We start from the raw sequence: 18,158 nt of genomic DNA, 5'->3' as shown, positions 1-18,158 counted from the left end.
GGTTGGGCGATCAGCCCTGGGCAGCTGATGATTTGGTTAATACAGAGAGCTGGATAATGGAGGCTTGGATAAACAGGGTTTTACTATATATCAATAAAATGTTGTGTTCAAGTGATACTTCTATATTTTGTGACTAGGGAAACTGAAGTTCAACGTTTCATTTTAATTGCGGAAAACTGGATTTTTATTTATTTATTTATTGGGGGAGAATTTTGGAGGGTTTATCATGGAAAACTAGGATTCCTGCTTGTGAGTTTGCCTCCATTTCTAAATAATATAAACAATGCACAATGAAGTTTAACACAAATGTCTGTGCTGACTTCAGGTATCTGTCTAATCTATCTAAATGTTAATTTAGATTTTAAATACTTGGTAGTAAAATATCTCCCATCTAAAGCTTTGAGCACATTTGATAATCTTTTAAAAATACACTAAACAAACCTATCAATTACCCTGGCAACAACATAGATATAACAATTTGCATAAGTCTACCAAAATTGGCAAACCAGGCACTTAATTTTGAGCATACAAATCTTCTGTTAATCTTCACATAGCTTATTTTTTGTCATGGAGTTCTGTTTTGCCAAATATATGTTTAGCAATGTATTTCAGTACAAAAATGGACATTAATGCAGTGTAGTGATTGAGAATTGAAAGGCGTAAGTGTACCTGCATCAGAGTTTAGTTTTGTATTTCGTTGTGTTTTAATTCTCAACCATAACATGGCATTGATACACTTTTTCTCCATTTACTTTCCGTATCCGTAAAATGAAAACACAGAAGCGAATGTCTGATTGATTAATTTCTTTGTGAATAGTCAAATGCTATATTTGATGTTGTTTAAACGTACTATCTGAATATGTGATCATAGAATGCAGAAAGTATCCAAGCAATTAAACATCAAAAGAAGAATTATTCTAAATTGTGAGGAATCTGTTCCAGCAATAAATAAATAAATGTAGGGACCTCTGCATTGAATACACTAGGGCAATCAATATTTAAAGACTGATCTGTTTTCTTAGTTAATAGAAAATGGTATTTAACATGTGCAGGCGGGGTCCAACGTGTTATATGATTACATTGCCACGTAAATTGTTGCGTAATTGTGGATTATTTTTAAATGGCCTCATAATTGTTTTCCAGAATCTAAAGCTTTCATTTTTCTATAACCCTCATGTTTATGGGGAAACCTTAAAAACATAAACTGAGTGAGTGTAACTGATGCAGTATTTTCTGAGTTTGCCAAGAGCCTAAAACAAAGGTCTGGGAGGTATGAACTTCATTGTTCATCTCTTGGATGTGAACACTGAAGTCTGTTGATGGTTTAAATTACCATTTTATCAGAAACAGTTAACTAATATGCTTATTTGTCATTGCTGGATGTAGTGGCAAATATTGGGAAAGGATGCAGTGGAGCAGCTAGTTGCTACCAAGGATTACTACTCTCCCACTTCCAAAATTAAAAACACCTCTGCCCTTCCCTTAAATGGAGAGGAGGGTACACAGTTCATCCCCTTCCAAGTACCAAAAGCCCTGACTACTTCCTGGGTACCAAATACAAATTTCATACCTTCCTGGGTACCAAAAGCCTCAATGACTCCCTCCCCAGTTTCCAAAACACTCCTGCATTTCCCTGCCAATTACTACAGTACAGTTATTTTGTCTGTACAACAATCTGCAGCATACTGAAAACCTAAAAGCTGAGAGGAAGGGGATTGAGGTAACAGTATTGTGCCAGGGTTGGCTATCTTGCCATGTGACTTCAGGGATGTTGCTGCTGCTTGGAATATAGCTTGTAAAGAATTTAATTCAAAAGAAAAAGACAAAATAAAGTTTTAATTGTGGGTAAAGTAAATGAGTGTATATACAAACAAAATATTGGATACTTGTATTGATGTTTGTATAATATGTAATACTATAGAGAAAATTGGGATTCTAACATCTTAAATTGAGACTCTGTGAGTGGAAAGGTAAGTTAGTAGTGAATGCTTTTAATTTTCCTAAGAGTCCTATTTAAAGTTTAAAAAAAAAAAAAAAAGAGGGTGGGAGGGTTCAGGTTGAATCTTACTAGGGACATATACTACTCTTGATCCACTTGTGCAGTTGACATTGGTATTGGTGGCATTTCTGCGTGTACTTGACAGACAGTAGTCTGTGACCCTACAGAAATTATTGGTGCAGACTTTGTCAGAATAGAATGGGAAAAAGGAATAGTTAAGATTTAAAATTCTTAACAGGTAGAAAGTGGCATTAGTTGTTTGCCTGGTATCTCTTAGTTGCCTATTTAATTTTAAGTGGTCTCTTACTGCATGTGTGGACCCCTTATGCTTAACAATTTGTCCCAACTTGTATTTCGCTTAGACACTCTGGTTACATTCCCCAGACCTGAAGAAGAGCTCTATGAAGCTTGAAAGCTTGTACCTTCCACCAGCAGAAGTTGATCCAGTAAAAGATATTACCTCATCTACCATGTCTCTTTCAGTAAAAATAAACACAATCAGCCTTTAAAGCCATGGGGGTGGTATAATTTGTGGTAAGCAGAGAGAAGTTTGCAGTTGAGCCTCTGTGAAAACATACATTAAAATCTACTTTGCTAAATTTAACTTATGTTTGTCCTTTTAGAAGGGAGGAGTAACTTTTGTGGTTGAAATGGTTTATAGATGCTTATATGATAGGTTAAGTCCTTATTATTTTCCCCATAAACCTAACACCGTCTAGTGATCTTCGTCCTTCTATGTGTAGCAGATTTCAGTTTCAGCACAGTTCCCCTAATTTCAAAATCTGAAGACAAGGTAACATATGTGAGCTAATTTAAGATTCTGCCTTGTGTAAATTACCCCTCTCCCCCATAATAAAAAAAAAAATCACATGATGATCTGTGGAATGGAAGACTGTGATTTTCTAATTCCAAGTGTTCAAATGCTTATTGATATGGTATTTTTATTAGTAGGGATGTATGAATCTTTGATTTTAAATACAAATCCAGACATCTTAAAACATGAATGAATCAAACATTGATCTATAGAACAGAGTAAGTCTGAATCGCCACAGTCTAAGGACATGGCAGCTGATGTGTGGACCTAGAATATTATAACTCGGATGTTCCTCAGCCTAACTTCTACTTGTATTGCTAGTAAATTTACAGATGAGCCTTTATGTGACTTTGGAATGTTTTGACAGCAGGCACACAGGCACTACTATTTCTGATAACTTTAAAAATCTGCTAGAGGCATTGTAGATGGCAAAAACCGGCAGCCTTGTTCATTATGGAAACACTGTTAACATTAAAACAAAAACAAAAAGAGCTTTCAGCAATTGTAATATTTGTAGGATGAGCTGTTTGTACATACCCTGCAGCTGTGCATTCATGATGATGATTTATTGAAAACTGATCAGTACAAGTTGGTGGTTGCATTACTCCATTACACGCTCCAAAATCTGAGACAAACAGAGGGATATAGGATTGTGTATAGATTATTTGTTCAGGAGATGGTCAGAAAATAGAAACCTGCCTTGATTGGAAAAGTACTTACCTTGTAATTCTCTGAAGATCTCAGCAGCATTTGTCAGGTAGAAAACTCCCCAAGTTCTTATGATTTTTAGCCTAAAAAATCATGTATAGTCTGGCATGTGTGCTCTGCCCTACTTAGCATGGTCTAACAATAAGTATTTCAGGGGTTCCAGAACATTCTCCTCATATCTTTTAAGAGCAGAAAGCAAGAGCTCTGCCCTAACTTTCTAGTTACACAAAGATTGCAAAAAATATTTCTTCAGAGTGACCAACATCAAAGCTCAGAAATGGGCAAATGAGTAAGCACTTATACAGAGGGTAAACATATTTCTTTCTATTCAAAAACCACCAAACTCTTGGTGGTGGGAGGCATATGGGTGTGTGTCCAGTGAGATACTATCCTCAAAAAATCAGAATTACAAACAGGTAGAGAAAAGAGCAGGGGAGAAAAAAGCATATCCTAGAAAACATCAGATATGACCACTTAATGGCTTGTCGGATGTGTCCCAAGAAATGAATGTACTTTCTGATTCTCTAGCTTCACATGAATCAGGTCATTCTAATATGTAGTCAGACACCCACACAGATATGATCCTTGTGGGGAAAACTTTGATTAGGACACTGATGTCAAATGAAACTAGAAAGTTGAATGGTCTTCTTACACTTGCTCATTGAGCCAAAATGACTTTACACAAGAGAAAGTATTGAGAGGTCTGGAATACAGTGGATCAAAATGGGCATTTTTTAATTTGCTCATTACTCCATGAAGACTCCAAGCAATGTGGGGGCTTTAATAAGGAGCTGAAGTGTCAAACCCTGTAAAGAGCCTGACCTCAAAAGGTTGGGGAGACATTGATCTACTTTTGTGTTCTCCAAGAGCCCCCAAATGTATCTATGGTAGGAAGAGAGGTTAGTGATAGTCTGAGACAATTAGAGTAAAGAAAATAGTCCATGTCTAGGTTAATAAGTGATAGATCTGGGCCCATTTGTACCGCATTAGAAATTTGCTATAAAAATTCTTCCAGGTTAGGGCTTATAGAAAGCAGTCAGGTTTGACTACTTGCATAAAGACACTATGCTTGCAGAGTTCTGCCCTGTCAAGAGCCACATTGAAATAGGGGGAGAACAGATACTAACATTATGACATCCTTGTGAGGATTTATACCATAAATAGATGGTATTTATCTCCCACATTACAATGAGCAGATTGAGACAGAGGGTTAAGCAACCTGCCCCAAGCCAGTACAACCAGGGAGTAGAGTTGGGATTATAAATCAGACAGGCCTGGCCCTCAGCCCTGTACTCAATGCTGCCCTTTCCCAACAGGTTTTATCTACAAGAAGTTCTATATTTATGTAATTGTATTAATCCTTTTTCATAGTGAACACAAAAGTAAGCTATGCACTTTATTTTTATTTTAAAATTCGTGTATATACACCTTATGTATCTTTTCAGTTTATACAGCATTTTAAATTAAATTGTTCACTTAGTGCTTAGTATTCAAAACTTAGTGAAAGCCACACAAGACATTAAATGGATAGCTAAATAGCGTTACTTAAAGCATATTTTAATTACAAATATACTTCTAACTTTTATAAAGAAATTTTTACTGATTTTTCAAACTATTGGCTTATCTGACTTTTCCTATTAAGTCTTTGAATACAATTGGCTAGTATTTGGGATCCATTAAAAAAAAAAAGGCAGATTCATCGTATCCCTAATTGTTTCTTTACTGGTAAAATGCTCAATTTTTAATATTTTTGCTATATTAATATATTTCTTGGCTATTTAAAATGCTTTGCATCACCTGCATAATTGTGTGTGTCAGTGACTGAGAAGCAAAAACTTATTTCAGACTGGGGGGAACTACGGGGGAAGATTTTCAAAGTCTCTAAGGTATTTAGGAGCATATGTTCAGTGAGACTTGTGCTGCTAAGTCACCTGCAATTTTGAAAGTAGTCCCTAAATTCTAGCTTAACTCTTGGCATCTGTTCTTCAAATATATCTTTTGTATTGATTAAATATATGACTGAAATGGTTTTAAAGCAGGATTGTGTTAGCATACTTTTTATGTTGAATGGAAAATTTATATATACATATGTGCAATATTATTCTGCTTTCTTCCACGCAAAGGGTGAAATCAAAATTGCTGTTTCTATTGAAGACGAAGCCAACAAAGACCTGCCTCCTGCTGCTCTGCTTTATAGGCCAGTTCGTCAGTATGTTTACGGAGTCCTGTTTAGTTTGGCAGAAAGCAGAAAGAAAACTGAAAGACTTGCTTTTAGAAAGAACAGACTTCCACCAGAATGTATGTACACTAGCCATCGTTTTTCTCTTCAAAACTCCATAATCTTGTGCACGTTTTCAGCATGATCAAAAATTAGAGTAATTACTAGGCTTTCATGAATGTCACTGAGATAAAATTTTAATGTTCTGTCAAAAATGGGTCCTTATAAATCAATTACTTTATAATCTTTTTTCTTACTATATTTATTTCCTTTAATTGTTTAATGAATATAAATGATAGGAGTCAGTAAGCAAAATTGGAGGTTTATAGTTGGAAAACTAACATGAAAAAAATGTACAGTCCGGCTACTGCCTAACTTTTCCTGAATAGTCTGTCATTTTTGGTCCTGGTATGCTCTTTAGATTCAAAGTATTATGTTAGGACTTGAATGTAAGAAATTTCTCTTCCTCTTTTCACACAAATATTAAAATAGTTTTCACAGAAATGTTAAATGCATATGTCAAATGAATATGTCAGCTTTCCCTGTTTTTCCCCTCTGTGTTTCCAGTATACTGTGTCTAGTATATTTCCGTTGAATTTAGTTTTCTCTCTCTTTTTAGCTTGCAAATGTTGACACATGAAAATTTAATTTTTATTACACAGTAGTTTGCTTAGGCTTTAGGTATAACAACTTGGTCATAAACCAACTAACAATTTAAAAGCTACACTTTTTTGTGAGCAGATTTGTTACAGGGTCTGTTTGCTAATGCAGTCAAAAGCATGAGTACTAGTGCTGATGTTAATCAGATATACACATTTTCAAATCTGTAGTCGACAGTGATTCATTTCTTTTGGGAAAATCCCAGTTTATATGTGGAAAGGTTTTCTTAATGTCAAACACAAACCAAAAAATGGATGAACCTCTGTAACAAGATCTTGGGAAGGTTAGGGAAAAGCAAAGTATTAAATAGATGATTGTCAGCAGGAGAAAAAGTAACAACATATTTATTTGTAGGATTCTGCTGTCAGTAGACCAAATTTAAAAAGCAAATATTGTTTGTTGTGAATGTGTCCTTCGCAATTTTCGTGTCTAAGGCTACATACAGTAATCATTTGTATGCCTTATTTTCATTTACACCCCCCACCACCAATTTTAATTGGAACAAGCTATTGTGAAATATTTTGTGACTCTTATAGGCAGGAGGAAAATGTTTCACTGAGATTCAAAAGTCCTAAAGTAAGAAATAGTTTGAAATAAGTAGTCAGATTACCCCTTTTCTAGTCTTTTTTTTCTTTATCCGACTCTCTTTCTCAAACAGAATAATTTCCAAACCCATGAGTTCACACATGTAGATTCTAAACACACTTGTGTTTAACAGAGTTTTAGGAGATTGGCTTTGAAATAATAAAGTTCTTTGCAATGTTCATTGTTGCTGACTTGGATTACTGTCCTTGAAGCTGCTGTATAGATTGATTTACAGTTTTATGCACCTAAATAGCTTAAGTGCTTAAAGCTGTAAGTGCTGAAGCCCTTAACTATCTTAGCTTTATGCAGGTTTCCTTTTTTCTCTTGAAAAACCTCACAGAGTTCCCTAGAGTTTCTGAGCTACCTCGCTGGGCCCCCTTCTTCCCTCCCTTAGTTTACACTGCCCTTCAGAGTTTCCTTAGTCTGTGGAGGCAGAAGTTGCTGCTGACTTAGCTCTCGCTATCCTTTGGTGTTTCTAATGAGGGTGGTGCCGGTAACAAGGAAATAGGGGTACCAACTCTCCCTTTCCGTCTCCTTAAACTTTCATGTTTCTAGAAGTAAAATGTCTTCTATTTCAGCCAGTTAAACATTTATTGACTTGCTTTAAATTTCTGAATCACTTCTATTGGCTACAGTCATTGGCTTCTATGAGTAGAAAACGCCTAGCAGAGGCTCTTTTTCTTTTAATGTAGGAAAGTCTCATGTGATGTTGTGTGTTTATTGGAGTAGTATCCCAGCGCCCCAATTGTGGTTGTGGTTCTTATTGTGCTAGGTGCAGTACCTGTAATTAAGACATAGAACTTGAGCTCAAGAGAAGTTCAGTTTTCAGCTCTGCCCAAGCATGTTGGTGCAAATAAGGATTATTTTTTTACTAATATAAGTAAGAAATACAGTGGGTTCCACTTAATAGCAATCCTGATATTAACGACTTCTGGTTAATAGCATTTTGCCAGGAATCAATCCTCTCCTATTTACTTTAATAATATTTGGATAATGGCAACAGGTTGTAGCGTATGACAACTTTTTGACATCCTTTCTTGCCTCAACACTGCAAACCTGCCTGCAGCTGGGAGGGGAGGCTGCAGACAGGGCAGCAGCAGGAAGGGGAGGGCTGCAGCCTGGATACTGGTGGCTCTCCTTGGGGAATAGGCATGCTGGGGGCCTTCAGGACTGCATGGTACCTCTGTGCTTTCCAAGCAGTGCCCTATTGTGATCTCAGCATGTCCCAGTGCTTCTTTCCCTGGCTGCAGCCCCATAAACCTGTTTGTGGGGATCCAGCTAGGGAAGGAAGTGCTGAGCACCAACTACAAACAGGCTTGTGGGGCTGAAGGGAGAGGTACTGGGCACGTCCCAGCGTTCTCTTCCCTGGCTAAAGTCCTGCAAACCTGCCGTCTGCTTATTTGCAGCCTTTAGATAATAGCTTCTTTTTGCTGGGAACCAAGAGTTAGCTAATAAGTAGAATTTACTGTAATGTTAATAAGAACCTGCAGTTTCTGAAGAGCTTAGAATCTAAAAAGACAAAAATTAAAGGGTAGAGGCAAGAGGTAAAACGTACAAGCAAAGTGCTCAGGGTTGTGACGGTTACATGCTAATTTCTTGTAGGTTTTTTCAATTTAAAGTATTATTTCTTTATTTTTTATTATGGTGGCCAGGGGTATGGCAAAATGGGATGAGTAAAGAAGATCAAGCCATTTTATCAGAAAGTGGAAGGTGAGGAGAAGAGGGAGGGAAGGGACAGAGATCAAGGAGACCACAGAGAGTTAGTTAAATTATATTTATATCTATACATTTAAAACATGCAGCATTAAAAAATGAACTGTTAAGAAGTATGGAAACAAACAGCTAAGACAGTGTGCATAAATTATTCATTACAATTACAGTTTATATATTAATTTAGTGGCTGTACTGATGTCTAAAAAATTGCCATCTTTGTTATACAAACCTTAACTCTGATCTACAATACTCCATTGTTGAAATCTGTCGACACGAGCTTCACTCGTTATATATATTGCATAGTCTAATATGTATAGTAAGTAAGGTGTGTTTTTAAGAGTATGTAGCTGTCATGAGTTGGAGTTAGGTTTGTGAAATACACATGGTAAACTGTGTCAGTGTTGTCGTTGAATATGCAAACTGTAGGGTAATGAATATTTATATAAACTAACTGACCACTGCCATACTTTTATATTGTGATGTTCTTTGTAGGTAATTATCAAAGTCAGAAAAAAAAATCTGTTAGAAGATGCAATTAGTGAACTTATTTTTTTTTCAGAAGGCCAAACAAAACCAAGTGCTGTTCTTCAAGAATGGGTCTGTGTGCATGCATCCAAGGTTGGAATCTTTTGAATAGCAGCAGCTACTATGCTGTGCCTGTATCATGCATGTCCTTGTTCTCCCACTCACCCATGTGAGGGCATAAAGAGCAGAACAAGAACACCTGCACCAGTCCCTTATGACTTCTTGGAGTGATTGTTGCTGTGTGTAAGGATCTGGGGTCTAGAACCTGGGTCTGCAGAGCTAGGAACAGCTGATGTTCTCACAGTGCCACAGGGAGGTCATGCAGAGGCACAGCTGGGGAGCACTGTGGAGAATAGACACTGCAGGAAGTACCGCCCAAGAGGCCTAGAATGACATACCTTGCAGCCCTCTGATTGGCCAAGCACCCTATTTAACCCCAGGAGTTGCCCCAGAAAGTTGCCTGGGCAATGGCACAGATTTCAGCCTGCTGCAGTGCCAGACTTTGCTTGATCTCCGGTCTCCGATCCCAGCCTGACTGTGACCCTCATTCCTGCTTCCTGATTCTAGCCTGGTACTGCCTCTGATCTCCTGTCTCCGACTCCAGCCTGACACTGATCCTGATTCCAGCTTGGAACTGCCTCTGATCTCTGGTCTCCGACTCCAGCCTGACTCTGCCCCTGATTCGAGCCTGGTACGGCCTTTGATCTCCAGTCTCCAACTCCAGCCTGACTCTGACTCTTGCTTATGGGACCCCGCTCTTGCAATTCGTCCAACTCGTGCTCGGTGACTACCATCCCTAATGTGCAGACCTCAGCCCAGCTGTGACTGCTAGGCTAGACCGCCTATGCCCTGGTCCCTTACAGTATGGGTGCTCCACTTCAGGGCGCACGTGCCTTTTCAGATTTTTGCCAGCAGTGTCTGATTGGTCCACACATGCAGCCTGATTATCCTTGTACCCCTTTCTGAGGGTATATAGGGGCAGTGCCTCACCACCTAGGCTTGAAACAGGGCTTTAGTGTCCTGCAGTGTTCACTTTAGGTAGCTCGTTTATTTACATGGTAAATACTTAGATGAATAGGTAGTGTTAGTTTAGTGCTTAGTGTAGTGATTAGTTTTGTTTGTATAGTTAGTGTAAATAGCTTTAGAGAAAATTTATTGGAACATAGGGTTTATTTCCCCCATGTCTTCTCAATTCTCTAGTCAGAATGGGGAGTTCAATTTTCTAGGTTTACTGTTTTCTTGATGGGAATGCCTAAATCTCCTTGCTGTGTCATGTGATGTCTGCAGGGATGCTATTCCCTTGAATGACAGTCACATACGTTTTCTCTATTGTTTAGTAGAAGTTCATATTCTTCTAAGTTTAATATTTGTAGATCATTTAGCAGGATAACTAAAAAGATCAGAGAAACCAAATTAGAAATGTTTCTCATAGATTCATCTGTGTGGGTCTCTTCAGGTCCAGAGCCTTGACCCCATTTGTATAAGGGAATGCAGAAATTCAGAGTACCGTGTTGAGTTTCTGTGACTCCCAGGACCCATGCAACCGGTAGGACGGTGTAAGGACATCTTATTGAAGTGGTGTTATAATACCTTCTAAACATAGGAGCTGACCTTGATCACCTAAAAAAGAAGTGGACAATAAGAGGCTGAAATTGCCCGAGGGAGTCACTGCTATGGAGACTTCATGCCCCGATAAAGACATTGCTGAGGCTCTAGGTGATTTCAGTACTGGTGCTTCGTTACTGATCAGGAAAATCACTACTTTAGCACCTAGTGTTAAAAATCCGTCGGTGCACAGACTGAGATGGTACTGACATTGAAGCCTGGCTCTATTAGCTTAGTACTGAGTAAACTTTTAACAAAGAGTAGAGTCACTGCCTTTACTAAGCCTATGGTACTGAGTGTATTTGCAAGGTGGTACTGGCTGTGATCTCTCTAAATAAGTGTGCAGTGCTGATGAGGCTGTGGAGGGCCATTTCGTGCCATGTAAGTCTATGGCTCCTCTGGTACCGACAGTGGCTCGTAGGGGAGTAGCTTCCAAGTTGCCTGTACTGAGTAGATTTATGTTATCTAAAGACTTAGTAATTTCAGAAGAACCAGAGTCCTCTCTACTAGCAGAGGATATAGATGTTTTGGTGCTGGACACAAGATTGTCTCCAGTGCCATCTTACTCTGCATTACTCTCCAGGTCTAGAGTTCTGTCTCCAGTCACTCTACCATCTTTGGTTCTCTCATTTGAATCTGATGTTTATTGTTCATCAGATTCTTACCTGTGGGTGAAGAACTCACCAGATTACTCTTCCAGGGCTTCCTCCCCAAAGTTCCACTTAGATAGGGATCTACAAGATCTAGACAGGACAGATCCATAATACCACCCTCAAATTACCTGGTAACAGTCACCTTGGGGTCCTCAGCCATATCCATATGGGGCACATCAGGCTGTTGTGGAACTCGTGAGATGATAAGGAGTATTATCTTAGAATAATCAGGGATTCTGAGAAAGTGAATCTGTGGAGGCAGCCAACTCTACCATAAGATCCTCTGCATCAGTCTCAACAGCCATTTGAGGAGGAACAACATACTGAAGAGGAAACTTTAGTACCAGTGAATATATCTTCCTTGTCTGATGAGGCTGTAATGCCTTCACCACCATTCTATGCTGGCAGTTCTAAGCAGTTTCAGAACTTGATGAAACAGGTAACTGAATCACTACAGATCCCCTTGGAAGAAATCCAAGAAGTGCCACACAATTTCATGGAACTTCCACACTTCAGCCACATGGCGAGTAGGCCTGCCAATTAATGATGCCCTGCCGGAGCCAGCTCAGACAGTCTGGTAAACTCTAACTTTAGCTCCAACATGTAAAAGAGCTCTCATGAAATATTATATACTGTCACAAGGATCTGAGTACCTTTTTTTCCCCATCCGGTACCTAATTGGTTAGTGATGATGTAGCAAATGAACGTAACCAACAGCTTTCTAAAACAACAACAGGCGAGGAAAAATCAAAATCATTTGGATCTCTTTCGTCGTAAGATCTAATTATCCACCAGTTTGCAATTCAGAGTAGCAAACTACCCTATCAAGCCCTTATGGCAAAATACAATGACATCAGTTATAATAAGCTTGCTTACTTTATTGAGCAACTACCATAAGAGCATGAAACAATTTCAGTTCATCATCTCTGAGGGTCATCTTACAGCCAAGCCATCTCAACAGGTTGTTTTAGATGCAGCAGATATGTGTCCTGATTCATGGCTATTGCAGTAGTCATGCTTCATGCATCCTGGTTCCATCCAAAAGAAGTCCAAACACTCTCATTTGGGCCACCAAAACTATCAGTGAGAGGACAGCTGAGTCACTTAGTTCACTTAACATTCCAGAGCGATCCTCTGTTCTCTTGGCTAACAGAAGAAAATATAACAGGCCTCAGTCATTTCAGAGTTTTGTTCTGCATAGATACTGTTTCAGCAAAGACCATCTAAGCCAAGATTCCAGAACAGGAGACCTTGACCTCTGTAAACAAGACTACGTAGTAGACTTCATCTGGCAAGTATTCATTTTGATATGCAGGTTGAGAGCTGCAAACCATGCTGTCATTCAGATTCGAAGTTCCACTCTCCTCCTCTTCTCCCGTTTTATTTAGAAATGGTCTGACCAATCTGGGTGTTCTGGGAAAAGATAACATCCAACAGGTGGATGTGGGACATTAAAACATCTGGTTACACCATCCACTTCCATTCTGTGCTGGCTCCTCACCCACCTTCCTTGCTGGTCTCTGTGACCCATGAACAGACTAAGCAGATTACAAGCACCCCAAAAGATACAGATCTAAAAAATTACTTATTTGGAATAAAGGACAATTCATCAGCATCACTGCAGCTATGAATTGTCAGTTACGAGGCCTTATTTGCAAGATACAGTTTGGGGTAGTGTGGAAGTTTAGCTGTGAAGGTGAATATAAGACTCCAGAGCAGAATTTGAAAAGCATTATTGTGGAAGGTCAACTAACAGCTAAAATGTTGCTAACAGGCAGCCATGGATGCATAGTACACTCTAGCTTGATCTGTGGCCACTTCTGTGACTATTTGCAGAGCTTTGTGTCCGCAAGCCTCTGGTGTTCCAAAAGAAGCGCAAAGCACAACTGAGGATTTGCCCTTCAAGGGCACAGAATTATTTAGTACTTGTACAGATGACAGTCCCTCAAAGATTCCAGGACCACATTCCACTCCGTGAGCATGTACCACAAACTGTAAGCCGGTAAGGTGCTGGGGCAAACTAGGCAGAAGACTTCTAACACCAATACAGATGATCTGAATATCCGCCCAGGAAGAAACAGGGGTTTTCTCAGAGGAGGCATTTTCCTCAACTGTTGTCACACTGCACTGGCTTCCAGGGAGCAGGTTTTCACAAGAGTCATAGCCACACTTGAACCACTCAGGAACCATCTCTAAACTCTAACTTTTGTACGCCACCTTGCTTTCTTCCATCAAGCATGGTCTATGAGGACAGAGAGGTGAGTCCTGAAAGTATCATCCATGGCTATCTCATCCAATTTTGGTCCTCAACCCCTGCTGACCCCATTCCCTGCTCCACTTCAGGACCTTTCTCATGAAAATCAGCTCAGATAAGTGGCTTACCTACGTTGCCTAGGAACCATAGAAGAAATCTCCTCTGGAATATAGAGGAAGAGGCTTCTAATCCTGATATTTTCTTATTCCAAAGGAAAAAAGGGGATTTTGTCCTATTCTAGGTATGAGAAGACTGAACAAATATATATATGCCATCTCAGATTCAGGATGGTAACTCTAGCCTCCATCATCCTTGACCTTCAGGCTCAAGATTGTTTCATGGCTGTCTACAAGATGCATACTTCCATATCACTATCCAGTCTACCTGCAGAAAGTACCTGCAATTCACAATGGGGTCCAGTCACTACCAATACAAAGTGATACCATTCAGTCTCTCCACAGAACCAAGAGTCTTTACAAAATGTCTGTCTGTGGTGGTGACATATCTGAGGTGACATATTCACTTTTATCCCAATTTAGATGATTGATCAAAAGCAGATCTCATCAGGAAGTTGCCACAACCCTGACGTATGTTTCTCACCTATGCAAACAGCTGAGATTCATGGTGAATTATGGGAAATAATCTCCGAGCCCATCACAGATAATAGAATTTATAGGAAAACATACGAACATAAAAATGGCCAATGGTCCATCTAACCCAGTATTCTGTCTTTGACGATGGCTGTTGCCAGATGCTTCAGAGGGAGCGAACAGAACAGGTATCAGAGGGGTAGCCGTGTTAGTCTGGTTCTGTAGAAGCAGCAAAGAATCCTGTGGCACCTTATAGACTAACAGACGTTTTGCAGCATGAGCTTTCGTGGGTGAATACCCACTTCTTCGGATGCAAGTCATCCGAAGAAGTGGGTATTCACCCACGAAAGCTCATGCTGCAAAACGTCTGTTAGTCTATAAGATGGAACAGAACAGGGCAATTTATCAAGTGATCTATCCCCCATTGTCTAGTCCCAGCTTCTGGCAGAGATTTAGGTACATCCAGAACATGGGGTAGTGTCCCTGACCATCGTGGCTAATAGCCATTGATGGACCTATCCTCCATAAACTTACCTAATTCCTTTTTGAATTGAGTTATACTTTTGACCTTCACAACATCCTCTGGCAATAAGTTCCACAGGTTGGCTGTGCATTGTGTGAAGAAGTACTTCCTTACGTTTGGTTTTCAAACCTACTGCCATTGGGTGACTGCTGGTTCTGGTGTTGTGAAGGGATAAATAACACTTCCTTATTCACATTCTCCACCCTTCATGATTTTATAGACCTATTTTCCCCCCCTCCCCCTGATCATCTCTTTTTTTTTAAATGAACAGTCCCAGTCTTTTTAAACTCTCCTCATATGAAAGCTGTTCCATGCCTCTAACCATTTTTGTTGCCCTTCTCTGAACTTTTTCCAATTCTAATTTATCTTTTTGAGATGGGGGTGACCAGAACTGTATGCACTATTCAAGGTGTGGGCATGCCATGGATTTATATAACAGCCCTAATCAACTCCAAATTAGCAAAAGCATATCTTTCGTAAGAAGGATTTTTCTCTTCATACAGCAATCACTGGTATCAAATCTAATCCAGCAACTACAGTAAGAAATTGCCTCAAGCTTCTAGGCCACATGTTTGCTTGCACACATGATACTCCTAGCCAGACTTCACCCTGTGTCCATTACAAGGCTGGTTAAGGTCAAGGCATTGTGACAGTCAGGCTGGAAGGCTGCAAGAGGATGCTAGAAGGCAGATACATTAGTCCCAGAATGTTAAAGGCCCTCTTTCCTAGTTGCTGAGAAGCGGTTACCTCAGGTCAATGAGGGACACCTGATTCCAATTAAGGCCGGCCTGAGGCCTTTAAAAACCCCTCCTCTGGTGAGAGAAAAGGGGGAAGAGAGAGACACGCTGCTGCCAGGCTAATGGCAGTTGGGAAATAAGCTTCTTCAGGGTGGGAGGGTGGACTCCTTCCCGTAGGGGAAGCTGCCAAACCTGAGGCCTGCTGGGGGAAGGACTGACACCCCAGGGCGACACCCTGCACCCGGGAGGAGGCAGAGAAAGGAACCCCACTGGGTTTTCTTTGTTTATGAGACTATTTTCCTTTTTGTTTGGTGGAAGATCAATCCTCTAGGCCAACCTTCAGGCCTACCCTGCAGCGAGTGGGGCTGATTACCCCAGGCCTGCCATCGCTAGAGGGGGAAGCACTAAATCTGGTGAGATGAAGGAGGTGCATTGCCACAGCATATAGTGAGCATACAAATGGTGGTCCCAGTGTGTATCCTGTCAGCTCTAAACTGGTGGGTAGACCACAAGAATGTTCAGAGCCCTCTTCTCCATATCTCCCCTTGAAATATGTTGGTCACAGATGCATCAAGTAGAGGTTGGGGCGCACATCTGGACTGTGTCCATAAACAAGGGACTTGGTCTCAAAAGGACTGTTCTACTGAACTCAAATTCTTGCCCACAACATATCTGCAGTGTACTGTATGAACAATCAAGGAGGTCCCTTCTTATCACCCCATATCAAGAGTCAATGAAGTTATAGATACAGTGTTTATGAACATGGGATATCCTGTCACTTTTCATCTTCCAGGAGCCAGCAGCAACCTAAAATACTTCCTAAACAAGCAATCCATCTCCAACCACAAATGGTCTCTGAACAGCTCCATCCTTAAACCAGTATAATGGGAAATTCTATTATAGACTTGTTTGCCACTAAAGACCATATGAAATGCCCAACCTTTTGTTCTAGGGAGGCACGAGCCCTCAATCATTGCAAGACACCTTCTTCATAGAGTGGGATGAAGGTCTCATATATGCAATTGTGCTGATTTTCTTGATTCCAAGAGTGATGTGCAAAATCAAACAGGCTGCAGTCATACTGTTACAGCTATCTTCAGGACAGTTCTAGCTAACATAGCTCCTTAAAATGTCTGTCTAGGCTTCTGTACCACTGCAAGATAGTCCATTCATAATATCACAGAAACAAGGTGAGGTACTTCATCCATGCCCAAAGTCACAATATTTGATCGAATGGATGTCGGTCACCTGAGTGCAACCAATAGAAGCTGTGCACTACAAGTACAAGAGATTCTGCTGCAAAGTAGAAGGCTCTTCACAAGGAAGACTTACTCCTTTAAATGAAAAGATTTGCAATTTGGGCAGCCAAGCACAATCTCAACCCACTGAAGGCTTCTGTACCAAAAATCCTCAACTATATTTTATATTTGAAACACCTTGGACACTCTTCTATCAAAGTCCAGCTGGATGCAGTCTCGCCACACTACCCTCCAGTACAGTCATGCTCAGTTTTTTTCTCACCCTCTAGGATCCAGATTTCTAAAGATGTTACTGCATAATTACCAACCAGTCAACAGAATGCCCTCCAAGGTGGGATCTTAATGTTATTCTTACAAATCACATGGAGCCCCCCTTTGAACCTCTTTCTGAATGCTCTTTATATCACCTTACTCTGAAGACAGCCTTTTTAGTCACCATTACATCAGCGAGAAGAGTCAGCAAATCCCAAGCTCTCATGGCTGACCCTCCTTACACCACATTCCACGGAGATAAGGTTTGGTTGGCAAAAAATAACTTACATGGACACTGTCTATTCAGTTTAAAAAGGATAAGTATATATGCCTCTGAATCTTCTTTAAAGTTTTTATTGTTTTTCACCCATGCTTTCCTTTAAAGTTTTTTCTCTCCTCTTTCGCTGTGTGAAAGACACACACAAAGAGGGAAATCTTGATTATGGTTAAACAATATACAGAAAGTGAACAAACTGGGAAAAAAATAGATTTTTTTTCCCCAATAGCTTTCATTTGGGAAGTTTGGCATGGGGAAGTAGAGGGTATTTTTGTGTTTTGTTTTGTTTTTGACACAAGTATTTTTTAGTTGACTGTGTCCTTTTAAAAAACTGAGAAATGTATTATTCCTTTGCAGTAAATAGTAACATTTATTGTTGAGCTGATGCAGAGAAAAGCATGCATTTTTTTTCAGGAAGAAGCAACCTGTTGAACAAACAAAATCTTCTTGGAAATTAGGATGAAAAATTATATGTAGCTATTTTCCTCCTGGCAACTAACTTAAATTTGTTCGTATGGAATTTCCAATTATAGTGACTAATTCGTCCAACATTAAATTTACCAAGATGATAGTATTGCCTGTTTATCCCTTGAGTAAGGGTAGAGTTACACTGCAATCATTTAGTCTTCTGCCAAGATGTTTCTTCATTGTTCAGACCTAAACAAAGCTTTGTACTTTACAGATTTGATTTCAGAATGCCCTTGGGCTTCTCTGTAGGGCAAGGTCTTAAGTCCCACCAGTTCTTCCCATTGGATACCAGCTTACGTCTAATTATACATAAGAACT

At 39.8% G+C, this 18,158-nt stretch overlaps 1 protein-coding gene and 1 long non-coding RNA gene across 6 annotated transcripts in view; one reads left to right on the top strand and one right to left on the bottom strand.

The window, feature by feature from the left end:
* The window catches only part of FAM120A (family with sequence similarity 120A), a 181,472-nt gene that overhangs the window by 117,597 nt on the left and 45,717 nt on the right, over positions 1-18,158 (top strand). For all 4 annotated transcript variants that reach the window (XM_039547166.1, XM_039547164.1, XM_039547163.1 and 1 more), the window contains exon 10: positions 5,645-5,819. In XM_039547166.1, coding sequence (XP_039403100.1) covers positions 5,645-5,819 — 175 coding nt within the window. The remainder of the gene's footprint in view (positions 1-5,644; positions 5,820-18,158) is intronic.
* LOC120409317 overlaps positions 1-18,158 on the bottom strand; it is a 55,077-nt gene that overhangs the window by 6,498 nt on the left and 30,421 nt on the right. For both annotated transcript variants that reach the window (XR_005601249.1, XR_005601250.1), the window contains exon 4: positions 3,351-3,438. This is a non-coding gene — a long non-coding RNA (uncharacterized LOC120409317). The remainder of the gene's footprint in view (positions 1-3,350; positions 3,439-18,158) is intronic.

This window comes from Mauremys reevesii, linkage group 7 (genome assembly GCF_016161935.1).
Source record: "Mauremys reevesii isolate NIE-2019 linkage group 7, ASM1616193v1, whole genome shotgun sequence".
Taxonomy (NCBI): Eukaryota; Metazoa; Chordata; order Testudines; family Geoemydidae; genus Mauremys; species Mauremys reevesii.
This window is presented reverse-complemented; position numbering and strand designations above follow the sequence as displayed.